Source organism: Rosa chinensis, chromosome 2 (genome assembly GCF_002994745.2).
Source record: "Rosa chinensis cultivar Old Blush chromosome 2, RchiOBHm-V2, whole genome shotgun sequence".
Taxonomy (NCBI): Eukaryota; Viridiplantae; Streptophyta; class Magnoliopsida; order Rosales; family Rosaceae; genus Rosa; species Rosa chinensis.
Genome location: NC_037089.1, coordinates 30,508,704 through 30,534,996, shown reverse-complemented (window position 1 = coordinate 30,534,996; position 26,293 = coordinate 30,508,704). Strand labels below are relative to the sequence as shown.

Below are 26,293 nucleotides of genomic sequence, written 5' to 3'. Positions count from 1 at the left end.
AGAGAGGAAACAGTGAATCTGTATTGGACAGCGTCAAAAAGAGTCATTTTCACTTTCCAGCAATTTTATGCGTGGTATGTAAAATTAGTCAAAAACGGAATTCATTATTTGATTTATAATGGCGTTTCAAAACCTTCAATCTTTGCCAAAAAAAAAAGACGGGGTGGTTACACTAAGTAGACTGATCAAGTTCAAATGTAGCAAGTTCATTTTGCCAAAAACAAGTTGAAATGCTTCTGTAGTAAAGTATGAGTTGAAATCATGAAATGATTGTTGACAACCATAGATAACTAATTACGGGAGCCCCTTTTAATGAGCACTAGTTGAAGATTTTTGTGTTAAACTTATTTTTCGATTACATTTTCATAAATAAACCTTTAGATATTTAGATATTTATGTGTAGATCATTTATGTAAATTTTCAACCAAATTAAAAATCGTTAAGATATTTATAATCGTGATTTGTCAGTTATGAACCTGAATAGTTCATGTTTGACAGATTTAGTTCAGTAACTTAACGATTAGAAATTTAGAAATTTTTTTTTAAAAGTAATCTACTAATGCATGCATAAATATCTAACGGTTGATTTGTCATAATGTACTTCGAAAAATTGATCTCCTGTACTGTTGATTAGAAATTTTTTAACTAATCTTTATTTTAGTGGTCCTCATTAAAAGAACTCTTAACTAATTACAACACGCTATGAATATAACCAATAAACAAATCAATTTTACGAGAAAAGAAAAAACGATTTCTTGCAGTTGTTGCCTGCTGGCACACCAAAGGTATGTGCGAGTATACAACAAAGAATTTAGTTCTAATAAAACAAACAACTTGATACACATACTTTACCAACCCTCTTCCCTAATAGAAGAAAAGCCCAGTCTTCCAAATATTGATTACTAGAATCCGATAACTCTTTAGTCCATGGAATAGAAACCGCGACAATGGTTTAAGAGCATCATTGGTCACGAAAAGACTGAAGACGTGCGACATAAGCCTTCTCACACCTTCAGAGCTGTCTTGTGAACCATTGTTTCTTTGTGTATTTGGTGGCAGCTCTTCTCAACAAGATCAAGCAGCTTCTCCAAGTTTGTAGCCCACGAATTAAGAACGTTGTTACTATCTTTCGCAGTTCGGAAACAAATTATGCCTATTGGCCTGTCAATCTTGGCCACCAGCGCCTTGGACACAACCATTTCTGAAAGATGCTTCTCAGCTTCCTGAATAGTAAAAAAAACAAACTATTGGTAAAGCTAGACTGAAAATATATTAGCAGATTTCAAGTGTGCATCGCAAAAACTGTGATTGAATGCAAAAGGCACATCAGCAAACGACATACTAAAACCAATCATAAAACCTTAGAAACTTATATTCTTTTCCTATTCCAACCTAGGCTACCAAGGCCGTGGGCGATCTGTTACACCAGCACATGGTATGATCGCAGTACAATAGGGATAATCATGGTAATGTTAACTCCAGATTGCTTCCCTCACTTCGTATAATTATTATAATTCTAATTTCTTTGATTTTTTAAAATAAACTTGAAGAAAGGGAGTAGAGGATCTTTTTGCATTTATTACTCAAGTAATATAGTCTTATGCATCCGTGTCAACTAAACTAGTGCGTTAAACAAGATTCGGCTACTGCTGAATCTCAAACATTAACACAGTGTCCAGAATCAGCTTAATTAATCATCCATAGGGTTATTCTCCTTCTCCCAACTCCTCCCCCCACTTTCCGTGTTCCTTTGGTTAACCAATTATTCTTTGAAATAGGTAGGAAAACTTATCCAGACACAATCACTTGGAATGCTTGACAAGCCAAAAAATAAAAAAAATAATGTTATCTACAATAGGAATAAATACAAATTAGTATCCACAAACCTGGATACTTAGACAGAGCAGCTCTGCAAGTCTCTTCAAAGTAACCCTCGAGTAATACTTTGAAACAACTAGAATGTTCTGCAAAAGCATCACATGTCATAAAAGTAGTTGTGGACCAAACAGTTAAATAAAGGGCAGATAAGTAAACGTGTGATGTCTAGGGCAAACCTACATGTTCAATTATCCTCTGCTTTAGATCTTCAGCTGCTTTGTCACCCAAAGAACCTCCAAGCATGTTCTTCTCATTCTCAAACTCATCCTTGAACTTATTCCAGAGTGTGGTCCATTGTATGACCTCCATGGTTACCACTTGTTTCAAAAGTAACCTAAAAGGGAATAACAAAGGCAGGGCTCATATGTCATGCTAAGAGCATGTATTAAAAGATACGAGTCATAGAGTCATATGACCAAAAGAAGAGCTAGTGCCACAGATGCTAATGTTGAAAATACCTAAAATTTGGAATCTCTGAAAGATTCTTATCCTCCAGGGTGGAATTAAGAAGGCTTGACTGCATTGGATCGTATGGTGACAGAACCAAGTACCAACAGATTTTCCTCAATATCTACAATGAAGAGAATGTTATATTAGTTAAACAAGTAAACACAAATAATGAGAGTTTCTCTCTAAAACTGGTCATTTGGTGTCACAGGTTTCACTGAAGTTTTGTTTACTCAAAATATAGCCTTTTTTCAACACAAATTCTCAATGTGAAACAAAAATGTGTAAAGGATAATGCAAAAAGAAACAATGGGGTAATTTCAAAAAAGTAAAAAATAAAGGCTACATTTCCCTGAACTCAGTTGTAATTATGCATCAAAGGAACCACTTCTCCACAAGCTTCCCATTATCCCACCCACATTTACCGATTCAGATAGTTTCTTTATAAAGAGCAATTTTGCAGATGGATTTTATCCTCCTTCTATAACTATTTAATTGCTTCAATATACAAACCAAATTCCTAATAGGCAATAGAAATCATCAGAGAAAGACAAGTGTTCTCAGGTATTTTTCTATGGCTTTCTTCTTTTGTAAATGCAGTCACCCATATTATATTCCTTACTTAATGGGAAAGATGCATTACTTGGCGTTTTGGTTTCTTGTGTTGGCAAAGAAGCCCTTACAAGAAGACTGATAAAAAAGATGCAATAGAGGATCAAGAGGCAGACAGAGTCACAAATGGAGATCTAGGTTTTCCATATGTTTAACTCAGGTTATCTGCTATGTAATTTCTATACATTTGTTAACATAATTTTACTTTTAAGAGATTAGAGCATGTTGAGAGGCTATAATAGTATAAATAAGATCTTTACCGGTATCCACTGAGCTGGATCCTCTTTAACAGAAGGGATCTCGTATATCGCCTTATAGCAACGGCAAATCTCAAGGTAATCATTGTTATGAGAATAATACCTGCCGACACAATAGTGAAGAAAACATGATTACAGTAAATAAAAACACCGAAAATATGAGGTATCATCAATCCAGATGATCTAAAGAGACCATACACCAAAAATAGCATTAACTTCAAACACCTGCAAACTATCAGATTTGACATTGAACTGGTTTTCAACTTTTCATACACCATATGTTCAGTGATATTTATACATTTAGAGACTATTTAGGTAATCCAACATGTAGTGTTGCCCAAGAAACTAATACATTTTGACTTTGAATAAATTTGAACATTGAGAGACTATTTAGGTGATCCAATGTGTTTGTGAAGTAATCCAACGTATAGTCTTGCCCAAGAAACTAATACATTTTGACTCCAGATAAAATTGAACATTTAGAGACTATTTAACTTCTAGCATCTGGGACTCAAAACAAGAAACATGGAGTCATCATCTCATACCTAATTCTACAGAGATAAAATCATCAAACTATTACTGAACTACATATCACTTGGTAAATGCATTATTGACAATACCTAGTTCACAATAGCAAACATTTAGTCCTTTCAAACTGCTGTGGTTTGCATGGAGCTGGGACAGAAATAAATACAAGTTCACCCTAGCCAAAGTTTTTATTTATTTCATTTATTTATTTCGAGGGATCAGATTCTACGAATTCCATCTCATTTTCTGGAATGGTGCTTTTGGAAACCCATGGAATCCACAGTTCCCAGCCAGTGTTTGGAAATTATAAGATGGAAATGCTTCTTCAGAGCATCAATGAAGTTTAAGTTTTTGTTTTTGTAGCCTAAAGATAAGGCCCGAGGGATGGTCATCATTATAATTATGTATAGAGTTAAAACAAGGAATGCATTGGGACTTGCCCTTTTGAAATAGAAAACATCCATTGTGTCAATCTCATCGCCATTTTCAAGTATCAAAGCAGTTAAACAAACACTGCCTTAAAGGTATCAACACCCAAAATAACCAAATTTCAATAATGAGTAATTCCATTATAATCTATTTCATTCACACAGAACCATTTGTGAAGCTTTAGCAAACTGTAGGGAAAATATTGTAATAAGAAAAAGAGAATAAACGCATTGAATAGGGATAAAACAAATACTAACATACCGTATCATTAATTCATAGTAGATCCGCTTCAACTCCAAGAGCGATGGTACATCAGCAGGAGCTTCTTCAACAACATTATCACCTTCCTTGGGTTTTTTCTTTTCTTTTGAAGTATCAACATCAAACACCCTTGGACTAATCTTCCTCGACAGTATTTGAGCACGAACATAATCCTGACGGTCTTCACACAAACGAACCTACAAAATTGAAGAATTAACAAATGACTCGTATTTCTAACAAAAACAAAAATCTAAACAGCTGTTCTTCGAATTAATGAGTAAATCAAAAGGAAATTGGACCATACTTGTTCAAGAATGAATGCAATCTTCTCAGTTTTTGCCATAGCACCAAATGTTTCCACCTGCAAAGCTTAATGATTTAATATGACTGCTAGAAAATGATTTTCTTTTCTTTTTCTGGGGTTTTGGGGGGGGGGGGATAAATTATGTATATCTGCACTGACCGCAGTTTCTTGCATCAAATCAGCAGCTTCAGCAATAAGCCCTTGCTCTTCCTTGATCTTTGCAAGTCTTTTGATTAACCGTGCTCTCTCAATTTCAACATATATCTAGAGAACAATAAAGCTCACACATTACATAAAGTCAAGTTACATAATTACATATTACAAAACAAGAAACATCCCAGCACTTGTTTACCTTCCCAGCAGAAACATTATTTAGTGTTTTAATCAGCTCTATACGAGTTTCAAGATCAGGTGTCTGATCAATATATTGCATTGCTTGCTGGACCAATGCAGTTACGGCCTGCATAGAAACAAACCCGATCACAATAACAATCATAGCACATAAACTTATAAACTTATTTTAATATACTATATTATCCATGAAAACTAGTAACATACAATCAGAACTATTAAGTTATACACTACACAATTACCAATACAGGATTATTAAGAATACTAGATAAGACGAGACCACAGATAACTACATTCCAAATAGTCTTCGGATTTAATATGAAGTCTCTAACCACTAGATCAAAAACGTGTATTTACACAATAATAAATACATATGCACAGAATATTCTTCTCTAAAGATAAGAAGAAACTGGGATTTGTGCCATTGAGAGATTAATTAAAATATTTTAAGTGGGATTCTCTTTCTCATAACCATACTTGCATGAGATAGACTTCTAGCTAAGCAGTTTGGTGATCTTAGGATTAAGATATCTTATGTGATGAATAAAGCTTATACTGAAAGGCCAGCTGAAAGGAACCTCTTTTTTTTTACAAGCTGAAGGGATCCAAATCCAATCAGCGGGCCAATATGTTTCGTATCTAAAGGCTCTGGTTGTGATGTGGATGCTTGATTCTTCTAGTCCTGCTTCTAGCAATTGAAAGGCATTGACTCCCTTTGGGATTGCTTCTAAAATGGGCTAAAGCGCTTTCAGACTATCAAAAGAGCTTTTGGCAGCGTTTGCCAAAAAATGTTAGAAGTTCTATTTGAGTCATACAAGTATTTGGCATGTGCTTCCTTAAAGAAGCACTTCAAGTACTTTTCTGAGTGCTAATCTGAAAATAGGATGCAGTTGGGTATTTGAATCTGAATTTAACTTCCCTGTTTTCCAACTGGTAGTCCGGGTGGATGGCAATGAGTCATCTTCTAGCAAGCCCCCTTGCAAGCAAGTTTTTATTAATTGGAAGCCTCCCCCAACTGGTTTTGTTTAAACAGAAGGTAGATGGATCCAGAATTGATACTTCTGGTTATACTGTAGCTGGAGGATTGCTTAGATATTGGGGATTGGATTCCTTGTTTCTGTTGATTTGGGAGCTGGTGAAGTACTTAAAGCTTGGCTGTTGGTTAGACTATAGGCTTAAGTTGGCTTAGGAGGGGGAATTTGAGTACCTGAACGTTAGGGTACATTGGTACAGCGATTGAATCTAAACTTGTGGTCAACCTCTTGTTTGGGCAATGGAAGAACTCTACTTTCTAAATGTAGACTAACGCAAATGTTGGATTTGGTCGTGCAGCATATTTAAAGGCTTCTGGAGATGGGCATGCCCCATCTAGGTCATTCGCTTGAACTGGGTATTCAAGGCATTACTACTCCCCCTATTTCCTTTCTACCGCAGTTCTAGTTGTTTGATGATCTTTTGGTCTTCCTACACCTAGAGGTATTGTGATAGTTGTTTGTTGGGCTCAATGCCCGGATGAAACCTAAAGAGACATTGTAACTAGCTAGGTACTAATACAACCTTAAACTTCACAAAACTAAACAGCATAGATGCCAAACAATCAAAGTTTTACTAAATAGGCACCTGCTTGAGCTGACCACGGCGTTTGGACAAGACCAGAATCTGGTCATTGAGGGTCTTCCAAGCACCTGCTTTAAAGCAAAGCTCAAGAATGTCAGTGACAGCCTTCCTGGTTCCCGCCACATCACCAGAGAGTCTCATTTGTTTCTCCACATTCAGCAATTTCTCTATTTGGGCATCTAAGTCACTTCCTCCTTCCTGAAAGTTCAAAAATTTCACAGAAACGATAACAACTCAGGATCAACAGCAACAAATTTTAAAACTTCCATTTTTCAGCTCTGCAGAAAAAGGGGCTAACTGCCTTACCATTGTTCGAGATCAAGCGGTGAACGAAACCTTCGCAGACGCCTTCCAGGAGAAGCTCTTACCTGAAAGAAACAAGTGAAGAGCATCAATTAGTGACAAAGTACAACAAGCCAATAGAGTATGATCCAATGACAAGATCAAAAATTAAAACAAACAGTCAAACACATTGCATTATGATTATATCCCTAGAAAACTGATAAAGTAGCCCTAATTTCTGAATAAAATAACAAATAATCAGCAAAAATTAAAGAAAAAAAACTAAAATATAACCGGTTTTAAGTGTGATTGTAGTAACACAAGACTGAAGCAATTGTAAGCAATTCAGTTGCTTTGAATTTTCCAAGAACCAGACTACCACAGAAAACCAAATCCAGTTCATGAAACTCTAATTCAAATCGCCGAAATTCTCAAGACCCGCTCAGCTCAAGTACACAAGTTGATTCTAGTTCTCCAATTTTAGGAAATTGAAATAGCTAATTTCATCTCAATTCGGCCAAAAAACAAGAATGAGAGATGAAGCATACCTCTAGTTCCGTAAAGCAAATACTTGAGCGAATTTCTATGTTGGTTTGAATCTGGGTTTTGTAGCTATCGTTCTGCTGCCTCGGTCCTGTTTTTTTTTCGTTGTTGAGCACCGTTGTGTTCTGACGGGAGAGCCGGTGGTTTTGGTTTTTAAACCAAAACAACCTCTTGAACACGAAAGGTATTTTTTTTTTGGGTATGATTAAGTTGTTATTTTTATTTTTGTTTTACAACAAAGCACTTTTTTTTAGAAAATACAACAAAGTATTTGAAATATCGAGTATTTGCAAAAGCTGTTCTAGTCTCAAAAATATGCGATTTTCTCAATATAGTTGAGGCATCAAAAGACATTAACCGTCGATGCTTTGCATTCGTCACGTGTTTGTTATACTCACCATCAAATTTCATAACCTACTTACTATAGTTAGTAAAAAACGGGACGTGTATAATACTTGAAAAATATGTACGTGTATTATTCAGACATTTTATTAAATAATTTGTTGAAAAGTTCAGCAAAATATTTTTAATAATTAAATAATTAAAATTTTTAATTTTAAAATATTAATTTATATTCATTTTCGTTCAATAATATGAGTAAAATACAGAAAGAACTTTGAAATCATATATAATACGTGTATAATAATTTTGACTTCAAAAATACGAGAAGTACGGAAATATTTTTGAAAAAAACATAAGTATATATTTTATTTGCATATAATACGAAAAATTACTAACTATGCTACTTATTATCCTTGGGAGAAAGTGATTGTGATCCGAAATATTGGAGAAGCGACCTAACCGAAGATTGATACTCAAAAACTTCAGGAGTAACTAAGAGCCTGAGATGTTGTGGAGACAACAAATTCGCCGATCAGACTGACCTATGAGATCTTTTGATTGCAATTATTTTTGAAGAAATAGTTGTATTTCTAAGGCAAATGTATTCAATTGTAGAATGAGTTCAAATTTATATAAGAGATCTTGGGTTGAAAATTTTATACTGCCAATTTTATTTGTTAAGCTTGCGTACCAAATGGACCTAAATCTCTATGATTAAGTGCAGTCGCATCTGGCCAATTTTTTTTTTTGAAGACAAGTATCAATCTAAGCGGCATAGATGATATAATACGACCATGCGAGACATAACAAAAACATTCAACTATACTTAAAACATTCATGATGCGACCGTATCCATATAAACATGATATTTTGCCATGTAGGATAAAATATGAGAAAATTTATTTTTGATCCTTACAGTCGTGAAAACGTTGCAATTAATTTTTCTATTAACAAAATAAAAGAAAAACTATAGCTCGAACCTTTCGGAATTTGGATATGTAGTCGGACTCGGGTATGTCTCAACATACCCTTTGGAATTTGGATATATTGGCCCAATGACAAGCTGACTTCGGTGTAGCCCAAGTTCTCAAATAATCCAGACACTTCCATGAACCCATTCCTAGCCGTCCGATCCGGCAAAACCCTAAACCCCCGCTCCCCCTATAAATACACCCCTCTTTCACTACACCACTTCCAGACCCAGCCTTCTAATCCCGCAAAACCCTAGACCCTAAGGCACCACCTCCTGAAGCTATATCGTTCTAATCGTCTCAATGGGTTTGCCTCCTCATTCGTAATTCATCATATAGATTCGATAATCTGCCGCCGTGAATTTCATGCTTGCTTGTTGCTATGTGTTTTTGAATTGTTTAGTGGTTTAGTTTTCTAGATTTTGTACAATTGAGTCTATGATGATAAATCCAAAGGCTTGTTTCTCATGAACATTCGCAGTGGCCGCCTAAGAGCTTTCGCCTTTCGCCGGGCTTGAGAGCTAATGCTGCTCTTTCCTTCCTTGGATGTCTGAGACTACTCTTTCCCTTCACCATTTTTTTTTTTTGGTTTGTATATCTAATTGTTCAATTAGGGTTAAGGTTTAGGGGATTTGAATTGTTGGGGACTTTATGTCTGCTCCTCTAGCATTGATTTGGGTGCTTTAGGGTTGAACAGGTCCCCAAATTAATCTTACTCCATCCTTTTTCACTTTGTCAGCTATCTTTTATTTTTTTTGTGTCTTGCTGATCATTGTTGGATGGTATAGGTTAATTCTATAATGAGCTTCGATTTTGCATTTTGTTTTGGTAATTTTGAATTTTGCCACTTGGGTCTTTGAAGTTCAATTGAATTGCTATCGATGATGACAAATTCTAAGGCTTGTTTCTCAAGAACATTCGCAGTGGCCGCCTGAGAGCTTTCGCCTACGCCAGGCTTGAGAGCTAATGCTGCTTTTATCCTTCCTTGGATGTCTGAGATTGGTTTTATTCCACTTCTGCTGTTTCCAATTTTGATGTTTGATCTTTGTTATTCCTAATTTCAGTCCTTTTTTTTTTTCAAAATATGTTTAGGTTTTCAATTTTCATTGGTAAATATTGTATGTGAGATGGAAGTGATGACTATTTCCCCAGATGATCGAAGCTGAACAAACTGTGCTATTACATCTCTGTTACACAGAGATACCAAGCCAGGTGTATCTGATCCATCTAGTATATAATCGGTTTTGAAAATTTGAATTGCTCTCTTTTGACTGTTAGAACTGTATTTCTTTAGGTGCCACTTTGGGTTTTGATGGTTTAATTGAATTGCTATTGATGATGACAAATTCTAAGGCTTGTTTCTCAAGAACATTCGCAGTTGCCGCCTGAGAGCTTTCGCCTTCGCCAGGCTTGAGAGCTTATGCTGCTTTATCCTTCCTTGGATGTCTGAGATTGCTTTTCCTAATTCCCCTACATGCTTTGGTTTCAATTTTTTTTTTTTTAAAGTTCAATATTACAATACAGATGGAAGTGATGACTATTTCCCCAGATGATCGAAGCTGAACAAACTGAGCTATTTACATCTCTGTTTTACACAGAGATACCAAGCCAGGTGTTTCTGATCCATCTGCAATTGACAAGCTTTGTTTTTTAAAAACTTTAGAATTTGTGGTCTTAATAGTTTAATAGTTTTACCAATCATTCAGCAATGATGACAAACTCTAAGGCTTGTTTCTCAAAACATTCGCAGTGGCCGCCTAAGAGCTTTCGCCTTCGCCAGGCTTGAGAGTTTATGCTGCTTTTATCCTTCCTTGGATGTCTGATGCTGATTTTTTGAATATATATGCTTTTTTATGTATGTTAACGTTGTTGGAATATTTGAGTTTCATATCTTCTCAGGCTATGAAGTTGAGGGTGGCCATAAGAGTACCTATCAAGTGCATTTTTGATTGGGATTCAGAAGCAGCAAATGACAGAGCAACAGTTATTGTAATTGATCTTCACAAATGACAGAGCAACAGTTATTGTAATTGATCTTCACACTAGAACCTAGATGCTTGATTCATGTAATCCAGATTCCTGGCAGAAAATATTGTAATTTATGTCTTAAATGCAAATGCAATGGTTATCCAATTTGTCAATTTGAGATCATCTCTTTCATCTCCCACAACTGATCAATTTACTGTTGCTTTCTGGTAGTAAAAGACTCATTGTTGCCAAATGTTCGGGAATTGTGAGATTCTGGATGAAAAAAAAAAACTCGTTTAGCTCATTGCTTGTTATCAATGAAGACTAGAAATTTTTTTTGAAAAAAAAAGAAAAAAGAATAAAAATTTTCTTTTTGAACCCAATTCAGGCTGAGAAAAGAAAAACCTTAGTAACATAGTGACAAAAAAGGGAAATTAGACCCTAGCAAACGGGGGTCTCAAATCTAGAGATTGAATCGATTGATCCATCCTGTCCAATTGATGCAAAAACCTGACCTTACTCTACACCCTTTTGGCTCTAATTGTTGACTGCCTTAATTTTTTTTTTCCCGCTAAAACAGAGTTCGCATATCTTTGGTGAGCGCAATATTAAAAGTAGCATCAATATGATCAAGATGTCAGAGGATCATGTCAGAGGTTCTCTATGTTCAAAGACTAAGCTTGTTAGCTTCTGGTAAAAAAGGCTTTTTGGCATGGAAAATTGATCTCTCCAAAGCCTACGATAGACTGAATTGGAACCTTATTGAATCTGTTTTGTATGAGGCGCATTTCCCTGATGAAATGGTCAGACTAATAATGGATTGTGCGAATTCTACAAGTTTCCAGGTTTGTCTCAATGGTGAACTTTCCATCAAGTTCAAGGCTAGCAGGGCTATTAGGCAAGGTGATCCCTTGTCTCCCTACCTTTTTGTCCTTTGTATGGAAAAACTTTCACATCTTATGGCTGGGCAATGGAAATCTGTTCGTGCTTCTGGCTCTGGACCTTTTATCTCCCACCTATTTTTTGCAGATGATCTGATCCTATTTGCTGAAGCCACTTGTGAACAAGCCAAGGTTCTAAAAAATTGTCTTGATATGTGTTTTTGAAATTTTTGGGCAAGAAGTTAGCTACAACAAATCTGTGCTTTTTTGCTCTCCCAACACAAGCAAGACTCTAGCCAGTCATATTAGTCAAATTTGTGGCTCTGCTCTCACCAATAACTTGGGGAAGTATTTAGGAATGCCTTTAATTCACTCCAAAGTTGTTAAACGTACCTATGCTTCTATAATTGATAAAGTTCAATGCAGACTTGCAGGTTGGAAGAGTAAGCTGTTGAATCTTGCAGGTAGAGCAACCCTCATCAATTCAGTCACCTCCTCTATGCCTGTTTATGCCATGCAAACAATAAAAATTCCAGCCTCTTTGTGTGATTTTATTGAAAAGTTAAAACAGAGATTTTCTATGGGGAGATTGTGATGGCAAGAAGAAAACTCAACTTGAGAATTGGGATTTGGTATGTAGACCTAAGGAGTATGGTGGTTTAGGAATTAAAGGAATTAGACAAATGAATCAAGCCATGCTTGCTAAAGTGGGTTGGAGGATGTTTTGAGACGATTCAGGTCTATGGAGTCAAGTTCTCTTTCAAAAGTATGTTAAGAAGCTTCCTCTGTTTCACCCCCAGTATAGGTATCCCTCTGGCAGCTCAAGTACTTGGCGCAGTATTGTTCATGGAGTGTAGCTTTTAAAGAAAGGCTTAATTTGGAGAATTGGTGATGGTTGTTCTGTCAATTTTTGGAATGATACCCGGCTATCTATTGGTCCCCTAAGTCCATATGCCTCTAATGCTGCTACTATTAATAATGATTTGAAAATCAAGGATTGTTGGAGTGGTGATAGCTGGAATTTGGTATTCCTCAAATCCCAGTTGAGTGATGATATTGTTAATCAGATCGTTAAAGTGTCTCCAGGTTTTGTGGGCTGTGGTTAGGATAAAGTTATTTGGAATGGTACTAGCAATGGCCACTTTACTGTGAAATCAACTTACTCTATCATCATCCAGGAGGAAAATCTTGCCAAGTTTCCTTGGTTTTTCTTGTGGAAATTGCCCGTCCCTCCTAAATTGAAGTATTTTTTATGGCTCTTCATCTTGCCCGGCTTGTCAAAGACAATCTGAAACTTTACTCCACTTATTTTGTGATTGTCTTGTGGCTCAAGCGGTTTGGAATGGTATTATATGCTTGGATATCATTGCTAGAACCAAGGATCTTGATTGGTCTGCTTGGATTTCTGCAAATGTTCACTGTAAGAGAGATTGTTATGGTGGATTAAAATGGTGTTCAGTTTTTGTTTACACTTGTTGGTTTCTATGGAAATGGAGAAACAAATTGGTTTTTGATCCTGAATTCCATTTTCCATATAATCCTAGCAAATTGATCATTGATGCTATCAAAGAATGGACCTCTACTAATGTGACCAAGGCCAATTCTGATGGTAGAATCAATATTAGCATGGTGTGGAGTAAACCTCCAGTCAACTTTTACAAACTTAATGTTGATGGTGCCCGAAATCGGAATGGACAAATCGGAGCTGGTGGAGTTTTGAGGGATCACTACGGTAATTGGATTTCTGGATTTAGTGCTAATTTGGGGTGTGGATCTATTCTTAATGCTGAAATTTAGGGTCTTCTTCTTAGATTAAGATTGGCTCATAATCTTTCATGCCTATATCTGATGGTTGAAAGTGATTCTGAAGTTCTAGTTAACATGATCAAGCAGGGTGTGAATGATTTACATCATTCTAAAACTCTTATTGACTGCTGCAATTTTTGATTAGACAGTTTCCTCACTGTGAAGTTAGCCACATATATCGTGAGATTAATCAGGTTGCTGATGTGCTTTCTAAATCTGGAGCGGATGTTGAGATTGGAGTGCATGTTATAGAGCAACCTCCTGCACAAGTTACTTCCTTCTTGTTGGATGACTTGTGTGAATATCCTAGATATAGGACAGTAGTTCCTAGAGTGTATTTTTTCTATTCTTTGTTGTTGGGTCGGTTGGTCCCTATTTATTCAAAAAAAATAAAAATAAAAAAGAGACTAAGCATGTTAGAGGATCATGCTAGAACGTTTTCTCTTCGCTGATCACCGATAATAGATCGAGATTTAACTTCAGTCAATGTTGACGGGATTCGAACGCAGGTGTAGGGCCAGACGCTTTTACAAGTCGAAAGTTTGGGGCTTTTGAGCTAAAAAAAAAGAAAAACTATCGACTTCGTAAGGTTTGGTATAAAGCAGGGACTGGAGAAGTTTGGCCCTGTTCACTCTGAGTCTCTCGTGAATGGCTGTTTCGTCCGTTGGAAAATGGAGGAGAAGCATAGCAGTCTCAGCAGCAATGGCTCCTCTTCCTCTATCACATACCCGAAGCTTCCGATCAGACGCCGCCTTAGAAGCTCTATCCAAAGCCTCCGACGAAAACGTCCCCTACTTGCTTCTCTACAACTACCCTTGTTTCTCCGGCGCCTTCTCCGCTCTCTTTGCTCACCTCTTCCACTCTCGCCTTAACCTACCGCTCCTCTCTCTCCCTTTCTCTTCCGTCGAACCCTTCAGGTCCATCCAATCCAAGCCAATCCCTCTCTCTATCTTTTCTCATCATCCTGAAATGCCCTTTCAACTCATTCTTATTTACTTTGCTTTTACAGGGTCGATGATTTGTGTACTCGAGGACTGGAGAGGTGCTACTTCCTTGATTTTCTTGGCCCCAAAGGATTTGCGGTCGAGTTTGCAAGGAGAGCTTCGTGCGAGTGAGTTTCCGGTACTTGGACTCTCTACTTATGGTTGTGATGATTGATGTTTCGAGTTCTAATTAGGGTAATTGCTTTCGATCATCGAAAATCTGTACTACCGGAGATGCCCTCGGATGAGGATTGCCCGGACAATCTCACATTTCGAGTGAATACTGAAAAGAGTAGCTCTAGTGCTGTGTATGATTACTTCTCTGCTAAGCTTGCTGATGTTGAATGTCATAATGTAAGTTGTAGTTTTGAGTGTTTCACTTGTAATTTAGGTGTAGGTCAATGGGATGTTAAGATAATGTTTCGGTTTGGTTTTGTTTGAAATTAGGGAATGGATGCAAGTTTGTTACAAGTTGAGGACAGGGATCGTGTGGAGATGGTGCTTAAGTACATTGAGGATGGAGATCTCCGTCGCTGGAGCTTACCGGATATTAGGGCGTTTAATATTGGACTTAGTGAATGGCGCTCAAAGTTGAATTGCTTTACTAATCCATACATGTGTGAACAGGTTTGGAATGTAATGCAGTCGGGATGGTTATTTTTGGTTTTTGAACACAAGTACACACACCCATCCTCCTGAAATACCCATCACTTGCTTGCAGTTTTTCTCATTCAGTTCTGACTGTTGACTTGTTTAAAATCAATCTTGCTGCAGTTACTGGAGATAAGTGCTACGGATGTTATTGCTAAGGGAAAGTCATATATATCTGCTCGCCAAAAGGCTGCAAATAAGTTACTGGACAAAGCTCTGAAAATAAGGTTGGGCAGAGGATTTTATGGGGAGTGTCTGGTAATATTTTTTTTGTCCTTTTCAAGTCATTTTTTTTCCCTTTTTCTGCAGGTGCTACTTTCTTATGATTTTTGTACTCAATATTGGTATGCTAGGACAGTCTCTAGTGTTTGTCTGCTAGACATGCAATTATTTCGTGCCATTTATTTTAATGGGATTAAGAACTACTACTTTCTTCCTGAATCCATCACTCTTTTCTCTAGATGATCCTGTGAATATCTAAGCACATGTTTATTCATTGTAGGGAGTGAGAGCTGATGGGAATTCCGAGTTAAGTGATGAAATTGGCAAGCAACTTAGTGTAAAAAGTGCCGCTGCTGGCCTAAGGTAAATCAACTAAGAGAAAGTGCTCCTGTGTTTCCATTTTTGATATAAAATGATTTCTGCACATACATTTAGATGCCCATTAATACATTAAGTGTTGAATTGGTTTATGGATCGATCTTCCATGGACTTGGAGTGTATGTGGTTATCGAGCCCCACACTATGCACTCTACTAGTTGACTGGATATCTCTAATCAGATGGCTCTAGAGCCATACAACTAGAATGATCTTTATGTTCGTTTCTTTGTTGTCAACGCTTGCAATAAGATATGTGTGGCGTTTCATTTAGGCATTCATATAGTTAGACTTTTGTTGAGACAGTTTTGGAGGCCCTCATTATATCAGAATTGATTCTACAAACATTTTCAAACAGCTCTGGAGCTCACTCATTTTCTCATGCCAGGGTGATCTTTTAGTAGTTGTGTCATGCATTGTTCTTGATAGCACTTACAGATAACCTTTAGGTTCTCTAATTCTTGTTTTGTTCTGGAATCAGCTTCTCTCATTCATTTCACTTAAATTTCTACATTTTGAAGTTATTAGGAAACAATGGTACTGGCAGAGAAACTTTCATGTATCACTGTGTCATTAACAGACTTTTGGTTTAGTAACTTTTGAGATGAAATGCAAGCACGTTAATTTTCATTCTTGAAACTTGTTCAAATCGTATTGGTTATTGACCCAAAGAAATTAATTGCATTTTCATATAATAGTCATTTACGAGTAAAACTGATAGCTTAACATGTAATCTTGGTTTTCCATGCACTTTGGGTAATTGGATTTTAGAGTTCCATTTGAAATGTTTCTTGGCCTCTTATATGCTATTGCCTGTAAGTTGGTTGCTCTTTATTTGCTATCAATTACCACTTATAGTTTACAACTCATCAAATGTTAAGATACCATGTAGCTTTTATGGAATATTTTCATTGTCTGTCAAGTGAATTCCTTGTCTTCTATTTCCTAACTTCCAACTGTTCTTAATGAAAGTATGTTTCTAATTTAAAAAAATGAACAGAACAAAGAGAAGTCATGTCAATAATCAAATACATTGTATTTAATGTTCTGTAGTCTTTTTTAATAAATTGTAGCTTTGTTCTCATATACCTATCCTTCTTTTGAAATGACTCCATCCAAACGGACCTAATAGTAACTCCATTCTCAATGCAAGGCCTATAGGAGCTGTTATATTCATGCAACGGAGAAACCTCAAAATGTGCTTAAGGAGTACTGATACTGCTACTGATACCTGTGAAGTTGCAAAGGTGTGACTTCAGTGTCAGTGTGATGACATATTGTCTATGGTTTTGTTTTGTTTCAATAAATATAAGGGTATTTGACTATTTGTTGTTGTTGCTGTTTATCATATCTAACAATGGAACTTCTAACTTAATATGTGAAGGCATATGGAGGAGGGGGCACCCCAAGTTCGAGTTCCTTTATTATAAGGATGGATGAGTACAATCAGTGGGTTTCAGGAAACTCAAGATGAACATGTCAAGGTGTGAACCAGTATCATAGTGTGAATTCCCCAAGTTGTTGAATTACCTGATCTTCTTAGTTTCTCATTGATTCTATTACTGCTATAAATTCCTGGGTCATTTTTCACACGGGCAATTTCATATATACCTGCATCCACTTTTGAGTTATTCTCTTTTGGAGAAGAAACTGATACAGTATTAGTGAAGCCAAATCCAATAGAGCACGCATCTCTTTCCAAGTGAAAACAGTACCATCAAGGAAATATACAGTTCCAAGATAACATCACTTTAGCACCTATCTGTAGCTTTCTGATTTAACAATAATTTTGATAGAATCAATGTCTAAACTCTACAGGAACTGACACCATAGAGCTTTCATACACCCATCTGCTATTATGTGATAAAAGTCCTATTCACTCCATCCGAAAAACCCAAGAAATTGCCAATTTCCTCATCCACCTTTTCATCTTCTTATTTCTTCCCGTACCCTTAAATACGTACTTATAAACTGATAACACCTGCTTGGAATGGTAGCACCCTCTTCCCTGCCTTGAAAACGATACACCCTTGGGGATTAATATGAAGTAATGGCCTTCGTTTTTCAACTGTCACAAGTACTTTCCCATGAGCTGCCAACCAAGTAAGCACTTGAACCTAGGACGAATGCTCTCAAATTACAACACACCAAACAGGAAAAATTCCAGTAGATATGTCTTTTCACACACTTGGACTGGAGCCTTTAACATGGGTCTAGCACTCTATTCTTTGTAGTCCATATTTGCTCCAAAGAGTATTTCCATAATCACTTACAAGCACGGTCTTTCAACCAAGTCATCCACTCCTAGACCCCTTCTGCTATTTTATCAAGTTTTCTTTCTTTCCTGCCTCTCTACCCTCCGAAATCTGATTCTTTCTCACACAAACAAAAATTTGATTCATAAAACATCTCCATCACTAGAATAGCAGTCTGTTTTGGTTAAATCTAGTGAGTATAATGGGTAAATACTTTAATTTCAATGTTTCATGTGGTTGTCAATAACAAGGTGTGGGACATGGTGAGTGGCTCGTCAGAATATGGGTTAGATCATAAATATCAAACTGTGGAAAATGAGATTGGTTGCATATCATTCAAGTACCACAAGTTGAGGTTATATATGAGGGCTCTGAGTGAATAGGTTCCCCATTGGTAAGATACTGCGGGTCTTAGAATTCTTTTCAAGTGCTCAGTTCTCATTGATAGTTAACAAAAGAATTTAACCGTAGGTAATTTGATAAAAGGATTTAGATATATCTATACTGGTTATGCATTTATAGTAGTCAGGGAATCATCTTAATCTTAGGACACATAAAAGCCTCCTTTTCTCTGTTCGATACATTTAATATTCTTATACTTGTTGTTTTTGTTCTGTGCTTGTCAAAAAGAGAATGAAGTCACATTCACTCCCACACAATTGCTTTGACTATACTGCAGGAATTGTAATTTGATGCTGTTGGTGGCATATATGGACTGGAAGAAGGCTGCTTTACAAATGGTCCTACTGTACCTCCCAAGGAAGAACCTCTTCTTTGCACCTTAGTCTCCAAGGGTTCCAAATGTCTTGCCAAACCCAAGATCACAGATGCATCAGGGCCGACTTGGTCACCTGGGCTGTCTTGGAACCATATGACGAGGTTTATTCAAGCATGGATGGAGTTCAGCAGCCACTATGCTTCCACAAGATTGATGGTACCAGCAAGAAGAGTTGTTTATGAAAATCTAGACAGATCTTGTGCTAATGCCAGCTGGATTAATCTCTTTCCTGATATGGTAATCGAAAATCTACCTATTATCGGTTCAGATCAGGGACCTATCTGTGTTTCTCTTAGAGCAAGGCTAACAGTGCTCGTCTTTCAAGTTTGAAGCTAGGGCTTCAAAACCTTTTGTTATTGAAACCTGGCAAGAGTTGATGACAATGACCCTAAGAATTTTGTCACTTTATGCAATAAATTTGCTTTTGTTTTTAATTTATGGAATAAGGATGTCTTTGGTAATCTTTTCAAAAAGTTTAAAGATCTACAAGACAATATAATTCAACAACAATTGATGCCTGTCCCTTTTTTTGTTTATTTGCAGCATAGTAATAATGATCTTAAATCATGAACTCAAAAACTTGTACCGTGAGGAGGAAATTTTATGAGCACAAAATGCTCGAGCAAACTACAACTAGGAAGAAAAGGAATTTTATTTTCAAAATTTTGGACAATCTGGATCACTATCCCTGAAATGTTGTGCAATCACTTTGTCTGTGACTTATCGAAAAGATTAACTTTGGACAACAATCCTAGCTTAGAAAACTTTATCAGTGAATATCACCTCCCTTCCTTTTCTTCTTTTGATCGAGAAAATGAATTTCATTAATAGTCTGTGGACAATACATCCAAGGGCTCAAGTGAAAAAGAGTACCACGCCTTAACGGTCAACTGGACAAATCATCAGTACTACATCATTGAGCCAAAGAGGCCCTGGTTCTTTCCAAAATTAAATTACTTCACTATGTGATGCCTCCTTAGCAAACTCTGCTACATGATCAAACAAATCAATGAAACCAGCTTACTGCCAAACCTTGCACCTCAGCTAAAAAGCTATGCTTCCAAACCTGTCTTGCAGCTCTACACTTCCGTAAACAATGAACTATGCGCCTTTTTTTTTGAGATATGATATTCACACACCCTTTTGTGTTTTATTTTCTGCCGTCTTTTTTTCTACCAATCTACATATCCCGCTAGCTGATTCCCGCTCCTATTGTGACATTATGTGAATGGATGGCACAAACCACTCATCATGCCTTGATCGTGCAATTCCCTCTTGAGCCACATCATCAAGTTCTCCTAGTCCATCTACTAGAGCCGCCCCTTCATTTAGCAGTTCCACTGCCATAAAATCAAAAGAAAACCTTTAAATTGACTTCCACGACATCTCTTGAATAACTTGGAATCAGATACAAATTAATATATTCTGATGTAGAGCACGTTGATCGAGTACATAATTTCGATAGAGTTGACATAAATTATTGTAGTTTTTGTGATATGCACGCTAATTCCAGATCAAGAATCTGTGGCCAAAGATGTTACTATTTGTGGTTGATTTGTACATATCTGGAGGAACTTCTATAGTTTTCAACCAATCGAAAATAATAGATGAAAAATTCATGTTTACTTGTATTTTTTTTCCCCTTCACCTTCAAAAAGGTAAATAATATCTCAGCTCGCAATATGGCTATTAGTCATAGGCATCAAGTTAATGATGATTGTCACAAAGGAGATAGGAATTATTTTTTTTCTGACAAAAGACCACATTGTTTATCACATTAATCGAGACAGTTGCAGACTTAGGGGGGTGTATTGTATATGGAATTACTGGCACTTTTAAATAAATCCATGGAATTTAAAAGTCTGGGTGTATTCAATAGAGACTTTTAACAGTCCATAAAAGTCTGGGTGTATTCAATTAGGATTTTAAAAAATCTTTATGAATTCCACCAAAGTCTAGGGGTATTCAATTAGGACTTTTAAAAATGAATAGAAGTTTAGGGGTATTCAAAATATCATTCATACATACGGAATTAGAAAATCATGGAAAATCATGGACTTTGTAGTGTTAAGTATAAATACCAAATTCCAATATTTTTCCAGCCACCAGAGCAAAGATTTTGAGCGTGGAAAAGTCTGTCAAAGTTCTTCTCTCTGCGCGTTCAAGGTTGGTCCTCCATCATCTCTCTTTCATGATTTCTTTTTTCTTTTCTCTATTATTTTGTGATATCAACCTCTAATACCTAACATGTTCATTGTTGTTGTTGAATTTGATTTTTTTTTTTTTTTTCAATTGTGATGCTTGGAACCCTAATATTATCATCAACTCCTAAAACAAAGCCAAATAATGTATATGCCTAATGCTTTTACGGTTCGATCATAGTCCTGCATACTATTGCGGTTATTGCTATTGTTGTCGCTTGTTTGCTGCGTATGTTTCTTCTTCTTTGTTTTTCTCGCTAGGTTTTCTGTTTCTTTTGTATTTGTTGCTGTCCTATATGGCATGGTTCTCTTTTTTTTGCTACTGCTTTGCCCTTGTGGCTCTTAAGTTCGGGTAGATTAGCCAAACGGTGGGTGGTTTTTTTTTTTTTTCCTTCATGCCAGAACTTCTTTTCTATACCTAATAGTGTGTGTGATTTTACCCTGCATTGAGATAGGACTTATGTTGACAATCTCATGTCAACTTTCTTAAAATGATAGTAATGTCAGAGGTGCGATTTGGTTCAAGCTTTGGGTGAATCTATACAGAGTTATTAATTTTCATTCAAATTTTGCTTTAACCCTTCAATTTGAAGCCAATGTTGGCCACCACTAAAGTCGGCAATGGCTGATAAAATTATGTCAGGTTATTTATTTTCTTTTTCTAAAATTTTAGTGTTCTTTTTTATGCTTTGAGAATATTATGTGTATGTTGAGCAGAGCTTTAATGTTAGAAATTTTACTTTGGGATTACAGAGTAGTAGGTTGAGTAAATAGGATCACTGAATCTTCAAAGAGTTAATTCAGCTAAGTTTGTAGTCAACTGAGAGATAGGAATATTGTTCTGGAGTTTTGATTCATGTTGGTTGGGCAAATTGCCATGATGACAGTTGTCTGGTACCTTGATTCAGTTTTGTCATCTTTATGGACCTCAATTTCTTTAGGATTCAGATTCTTTTTATTTTCTCCTTCAAATTCCCATGGAAACAGATCGTGATCAAGTTTTGGGGTTATGAGAGTCTGATTTGTGCAATTTATGAGTACTGTTTATAATCATATTGTATGGCATGCTATAAAAAACAAACAAGTGTGGATCAAAATGTAATTGAATGAATTATGAAACAAAGAAAAATTAATCAAAGAGAAGTTGGCTAGGTAATAATCAATATGAACAATGTATCAAAATTTGCTATTTTTGTCTCTGCACCCAATTGTCTGAGTTGGTTCCTTTTGTATGCTTAATGCATGTTTAAAGAAAAGAAGAAAAAAAAAAAAAAACCTTGCATACGTTTTGAAGTAATGCTTCTTACCAGAATGATTCCTTATCCCTAGTAGCCAAAATCATTGCTCTTAATATGAATAGATTCAAGCTGATGAAGGATACCAGCAACTCTTCTTTACTTTATTATTTTGTTGTGTCAGAAAGCAATTTAGGAGAGTATGAAAACAGGATATTGGTGCATGTTTATATTGATATACACACCTGATAGTTGTGCGTCTTGATAACAGAAGGGTTGTCATTTGGGGTCTAATATCTTTCTTGTTTCTTTGTGGAGCCATGTACCTTGGACTTCTAATTTTTTTTTTTCCAGTCTATACTTCCCTTATGTTTATATTGTTCTGAATTATAATGTTTTGATTGATAAAAGTTGCATGTATGATTACTTTTACGCAATCGTATAGATGGGAGATTCACAAGGGAATGGTAAAAGAAAAGATTACAAAACTTGGAATGCTGAAGAGAGCAATGTTTTGCTTCAACTTATGGTTGAAGGCGCCAAACTTGGATTGCGTGATATTAATGGTGTGATAAGCAAACAAACAGTAGAGGCGAAGCTACTTCCTAAACTGAAGGAAAAACTTGGTTGTGAAATAAGTTTTAGTCATTACCAAAGTAGAGTGAAATGGTTTAAGAAACAATACACCAATTACTCTCAACTTATGCGTCATAGTTCTGGATTTGGGTGGGATCCGATCACAAAGAGATTCACTGCTGATGATGAAGTATGGGCAGATTATTTGAAGGTGAGCTTATTGCTTTTTCATTTTATTCTAATTTAGATTTATAGTTATTTCAAATGGTTATCATCATATTGACACGTGTATTTTTTTTTCCCTACTAGTCACATCCAACGCATGGGCACTTTCGGTCAGAAACTTTTCCAGACTATGAGGACTTGAAAATTGCAGTTGGAAATGGAACTGCAACTGGAATGGGCTCAATCAGTTTAGGTGATGATACAGATGCCTCTACATTTGGAGCGGAAGAAAACGGACCTTGGGGAATTGATGGATTAGTTTTTGATCGAAATACTAACATGTTCGTGCAAAGTGAAAATGAGTCATCACACCAAGAAAACTCGCCATCTCTTTCACAACAACCCTCCCAAGGTACCAATGTAGATGCTCCACCACATAGCAGGACTCAAGGAAAACGGAGTAGGACTGACTATGAAAATAATAGCGGCTCAAAGGGGGCAACTAGTCAGGCTGAGGTTTTAGAAAACTTATCAAGTGGCATTGGTAAAATTGTCACAAGTTTTGATAAAATTTGTGGCTTAATGGAGAAGAGAGAATCAAGAGAGAGTGATCTTTTGGATGCTATGAACGAGACCCCAGGATTAACTGATGAGGCTTGCTTTATGGCTCTTGATTTGCTTAATACTAAAGCAAAGCAAGATTTCTTCTTGAAGATGACTCCTGAACAACGACATAATTGGATCACCTATAAACAAATGCAATAGGTGTGGGTCAATCTCCACTAGCGACACCTAATAAGCAATAGGCTATGTTCTATTATTAATTTTAAGTTATGGAGTTTGATTTTATTTTGTTTGAATTGCAGCTTGTTTTGAATGATTTTAAACTGGTATGTTATGAATTACAATTTGATTTTTTGTTTGAATATTTATGATTTTTGATTTGCTTTTGAATGAATGTTAATATGAATAGTGATATATTTTTTTTATAAATATGTTTAGGTGCTTTCTCTATTAGCAATGTCTGAAATGGACATGTATGGAGCTGATGAAGAGGAAGAGCAGTTTTACGAGGCTGTTAAGATATTATTAATGGCAATACAAGCAGTGATTTATGTGTTATACGAACTTGTGTTCAGCATACGTGGTGAACATATTAGACGTCCGCTGACTCGTCGACCAGTGACATCAAGTGGATACATATATATGCACAACATATTGGACAGAGACCCTCAAATCTTTAGAGATGTGTATAGAATGTATCCTGACGTGTTTCGAAAATTATGTAGCATCCTAAAAGCGAAAACACCTTTACGGGATACAAGACACATTTGTGTTGAAGAAATGCTTGCAACCTTTTTACTAGTTGTCGGCCAAAATAATCGATACAGTGAAGCTCGGCTGATATTTGAGCGATCTCATTTTGCTGTTAGCAGAAGTTTCAACAAAGTCTTGAAGGCCTTGAATACAATAGCACCACAGTTTATGGCTAAACCTGAATCCATACCACCTAACATAAGAGAAAGTACAAGGTTCTATCCTTACTTTAAGGTAAGCAATGCAACTTTTATGGATGGTTAATTATTTATTTCATTGTACAGTAATGAAGATATTATTTCATTTTTTCTTTTCAGCTATTGATATCTTTTTTCATTATTTTAGGATTGTGTCGGAGCTATAGATGGCACGCATATTCCTGCAACGGTAGTTGGACGTGAGGTAAGCAGATATCGAAATCGCCATGGGAAGATATCACAAAATGTATTAGCAGCTTGTAACTTTGATTTACAGTTCATATATGTGATTAGTGGATGGGAGGGTTCCGCTCATGATTCAAAAGTGTTGAATGATGCGATTTCTAGACTAAATGGACTCAAAGTGCCACCAGGTATAGTTTTACGTGCATAAAAAAAATTCAGAGTACTTATTACAATTTATGTCATATAACATATATATAACATACTAATTGCACATGTTTTTTATTATTAGGTAAATATTACTTAGGGGACTGTGGATTCCCAAATCGACGTCGGTTCCTAGCTCCATTTCGAGGTACTCGATATCACCTCAAAGATTTTGGTGGTGAAGGAAATCATCCTGTCAATGCAATTGAGTTATTCAATCTTCGCCATGCTTCCTTGAGGAACGTAATTGAGAGAATATTTGGAACATTTAAGTCGCGTTTCACAATCTTCAAATCAGCACCACCATTTTTATATAAGACACAAGCAGAACTAGTTTTGGCTTGTGCAGGACTGCACAATTTTCTTCGACAGGAATGTCGTTCAGATGAATTTCCTCCTGAACCAGAAGAAGATCCGATAGACAATCACGAAGATAATTTTGAATGGGATGATTTTCAAACCCAAGATCAGCAAAGAGAGAATGCTAATGAATGGAGAATGAGTATTGCTACTCATATGTGGACAGATGCCCAACCAAATGCCAACAATGAAAACAATGACAATCAAGAAAGTGAAAATGAGGGAGAAGAATAAATCATATCAGTATTTCAAAGACGTCTGCTTATTTGGCATGAAACTTCATCAATGTGTTTTTTTTTTCCTTCTCTTTTTTGGATATCTTTTGGTTTGGTTGATTATATTCGGAGGCTTTTCCTTTATTTTCTTATATGTTTGTTTCATGACATTATTTGAGATTCTCTGATTCCTACGCTAATGGTCATTAGTTAACATAGCTATGGCATCGTATTTTATTCTCTGCCTAATAAACTAGCTTGGTTTTTCTTTTTTATAAGTATTGTGAAATCTACATAAGTCATTCATATAAAGTCTGTAGATTTTTACAAATCAGTAAAAATCTGTGCTAAAAATCAGTAAAAGTCAATGGTTTTTAAAAAATCAATAAAAGTCTATGAACTTTTTATAGAATCCATGGACTTTTGAAAAAGTCTATCATTTAAAAAAACTCCACACAAATCCAAATACAATACACCCCCCTTAATGTCACAAATTGTTCTCCATGGTATCAATTAACTATCAACTACAACCACAATCGACCACACAGCAAAATGATGATAACCAAGCTAGCCAAATTTGAACTCAACCTAATATTGAACTCGATTACTTCTTGTATATTTCAATCAATCTACATAAACAAAAATGTAATCGGAAACTGATTACAGAACTATAAAGGGTTCATCTGAGTGTTGAATAATCACACTAACTGCTTTGTGATGATGATTTGTCGCAACGCTAATTGCAGACATATTAATGAAGACATAAATGCGAGGATATTTCCTATATTTTTGATCGGCATTAAACTGGTTTTAATTATCTTGAATAGAGTCAACAGGCCCAAAAACTTCCATATGGAACGAGGGGGATATGAAAGTTATTTAGAGCCCCACTTGCA

The 26,293-nt window shown here is 36.1% G+C and overlaps 4 protein-coding genes and 7 non-coding genes across 17 annotated transcripts; 10 read left to right on the top strand and 1 right to left on the bottom strand.

The window, feature by feature from the left end:
* Positions 1 to 706: 706 nt before the first annotated feature.
* On the bottom strand, positions 707 to 7,681 carry LOC112190602 (26S proteasome non-ATPase regulatory subunit 12 homolog A). Of its 2 annotated transcripts, XM_040515631.1 has the most exons (13): positions 7,515 to 7,681; positions 6,991 to 7,052; positions 6,688 to 6,882; positions 5,069 to 5,176; positions 4,969 to 4,980; positions 4,876 to 4,932; positions 4,717 to 4,773; positions 4,413 to 4,609; positions 3,198 to 3,297; positions 2,337 to 2,449; positions 2,059 to 2,212; positions 1,887 to 1,964; positions 707 to 1,223 (listed from the first exon to the last, which is right to left on the bottom strand). In XM_040515631.1, exons 2-13 carry the CDS (start codon positions 6,991 to 6,993, stop codon positions 1,005 to 1,007), a joined length of 1,293 nt encoding a protein of 430 aa, XP_040371565.1. In that variant the 5' UTR covers positions 6,994 to 7,052; positions 7,515 to 7,681; the 3' UTR covers positions 707 to 1,004. The 2 variants fall into 2 exon arrangements, with proteins under 2 accessions (XP_040371565.1, XP_024185820.1); XM_024330052.2 differs by having other exon boundaries at positions 4,876 to 4,980; positions 7,515 to 7,680.
* A 1,574-nt stretch (positions 7,682 to 9,255) lies between these two features.
* On the top strand, positions 9,256 to 9,380 carry LOC112191068. The gene has a single exon (XR_002932782.1). It is a non-coding gene; the product is annotated as a small nucleolar RNA SNORD14 (small nucleolar RNA).
* A 120-nt stretch (positions 9,381 to 9,500) lies between these two features.
* On the top strand, positions 9,501 to 9,612 carry LOC112191087. The gene has a single exon (XR_002932805.1). It is a non-coding gene; the product is annotated as a small nucleolar RNA snoR99 (small nucleolar RNA).
* Positions 9,613 to 9,698: 86 nt separating this feature from the next.
* On the top strand, positions 9,699 to 9,823 carry LOC112191079. The gene has a single exon (XR_002932795.1). It is a non-coding gene; the product is annotated as a small nucleolar RNA SNORD14 (small nucleolar RNA).
* Positions 9,824 to 9,949: 126 nt separating this feature from the next.
* On the top strand, positions 9,950 to 10,049 carry LOC112191047. Its single transcript, XR_002932763.1, has one exon. It is a non-coding gene; the product is annotated as a small nucleolar RNA Z103 (small nucleolar RNA).
* Positions 10,050 to 10,152: 103 nt separating this feature from the next.
* On the top strand, positions 10,153 to 10,276 carry LOC112191055. Its single transcript, XR_002932771.1, has one exon. It is a non-coding gene; the product is annotated as a small nucleolar RNA SNORD14 (small nucleolar RNA).
* A 70-nt stretch (positions 10,277 to 10,346) lies between these two features.
* Positions 10,347 to 10,449, top strand: LOC112191048. Its single transcript, XR_002932764.1, has one exon. It is a non-coding gene; the product is annotated as a small nucleolar RNA Z103 (small nucleolar RNA).
* A 77-nt stretch (positions 10,450 to 10,526) lies between these two features.
* LOC112191090 lies at positions 10,527 to 10,649 on the top strand. The gene has a single exon (XR_002932808.1). It is a non-coding gene; the product is annotated as a small nucleolar RNA SNORD14 (small nucleolar RNA).
* A 3,371-nt stretch (positions 10,650 to 14,020) lies between these two features.
* On the top strand, positions 14,021 to 19,179 carry LOC112187572. Of its 6 annotated transcripts, none has more exons than XM_024326426.2 (9): positions 14,021 to 14,394; positions 14,487 to 14,588; positions 14,655 to 14,814; positions 14,908 to 15,087; positions 15,235 to 15,369; positions 15,614 to 15,696; positions 16,015 to 16,097; positions 16,863 to 16,955; positions 17,093 to 18,635. In XM_024326426.2, exons 1-8 carry the CDS (start codon positions 14,126 to 14,128, stop codon positions 16,922 to 16,924), a joined length of 1,074 nt encoding a protein of 357 aa, XP_024182194.1. In that variant the 5' UTR covers positions 14,021 to 14,125; the 3' UTR covers positions 16,925 to 16,955; positions 17,093 to 18,635. The 6 variants fall into 6 exon arrangements, with proteins under 6 accessions (XP_024182194.1, XP_040370421.1, XP_024182196.1 ...); XM_024326425.2 differs by lacking the exon at positions 16,015 to 16,097 and adding an exon at positions 18,643 to 19,179 and having other exon boundaries at positions 14,026 to 14,394; positions 16,862 to 16,955; positions 17,093 to 17,192; XM_040514487.1 differs by lacking the exon at positions 16,015 to 16,097 and having other exon boundaries at positions 14,022 to 14,394; positions 16,870 to 16,955; positions 17,067 to 17,184.
* Positions 19,180 to 22,541: 3,362 nt separating this feature from the next.
* Positions 22,542 to 25,416, top strand: LOC112184096 (protein ALP1-like). The gene is made up of 6 exons (XM_040513363.1): positions 22,542 to 22,964; positions 23,063 to 23,808; positions 23,921 to 24,469; positions 24,581 to 24,637; positions 24,710 to 24,806; positions 24,908 to 25,416. The coding sequence occupies exons 2-6, from the start codon at positions 23,752 to 23,754 to the stop codon at positions 25,414 to 25,416; spliced, it is 1,269 nt and encodes a 422-aa protein (XP_040369297.1). The 5' UTR covers positions 22,542 to 22,964; positions 23,063 to 23,751.
* LOC112187574 (uncharacterized protein At2g29880-like) lies at positions 22,623 to 23,683 on the top strand. Its single transcript, XM_024326430.2, has 2 exons — positions 22,623 to 22,964; positions 23,063 to 23,683. The coding sequence occupies exons 1-2, from the start codon at positions 22,623 to 22,625 to the stop codon at positions 23,681 to 23,683; spliced, it is 963 nt and encodes a 320-aa protein (XP_024182198.2).
* Positions 25,417 to 26,293: the final 877 nt, after the last annotated feature.

Bases quoted from the DNA above. Each gene is read 5' to 3' on its own strand.
- LOC112184096 (XM_040513363.1), top strand. From the start codon at position 23,752: ATGGAGTTTGATTTTATTTTGTTTGAATTGCAGCTTGTTTTGAATGAT. The intron at 24,470-24,580 runs GTAAGCAATGCA...TCATTATTTTAG, and splicing joins GGTTCTATCCTTACTTTAAG to GATTGTGTCGGAGCTATAGA. The intron at 24,638-24,709 runs GTAAGCAGATAT...TTTGATTTACAG, and splicing joins CAACGGTAGTTGGACGTGAG to TTCATATATGTGATTAGTGG.
- LOC112187572 (XM_024326425.2), top strand. From the start codon at position 14,126: ATGGCTGTTTCGTCCGTTGGAAAATGGAGGAGAAGCATAGCAGTCTCA. The intron at 15,697-16,861 runs GTAAATCAACTA...TCTCAATGCAAG, and splicing joins AGTGCCGCTGCTGGCCTAAG to GCCTATAGGAGCTGTTATAT. The intron at 16,956-17,092 runs GTGTGACTTCAG...TAATATGTGAAG, and splicing joins ATACCTGTGAAGTTGCAAAG to GCATATGGAGGAGGGGGCAC.
- LOC112190602 (XM_024330052.2), bottom strand. The intron at 2,450-3,197 runs GTAAAGATCTTA...TCTTCATTGTAG, and splicing joins ATCCAGCTCAGTGGATACCG to ATATTGAGGAAAATCTGTTG. The intron at 2,213-2,336 runs GTATTTTCAACA...ATTCCCTTTTAG, and splicing joins TCAGAGATTCCAAATTTTAG to GTTACTTTTGAAACAAGTGG.
- LOC112187574 (XM_024326430.2), top strand. From the start codon at position 22,623: ATGGGAGATTCACAAGGGAATGGTAAAAGAAAAGATTACAAAACTTGG. The intron at 22,965-23,062 runs GTGAGCTTATTG...TTTCCCTACTAG, and splicing joins TATGGGCAGATTATTTGAAG to TCACATCCAACGCATGGGCA.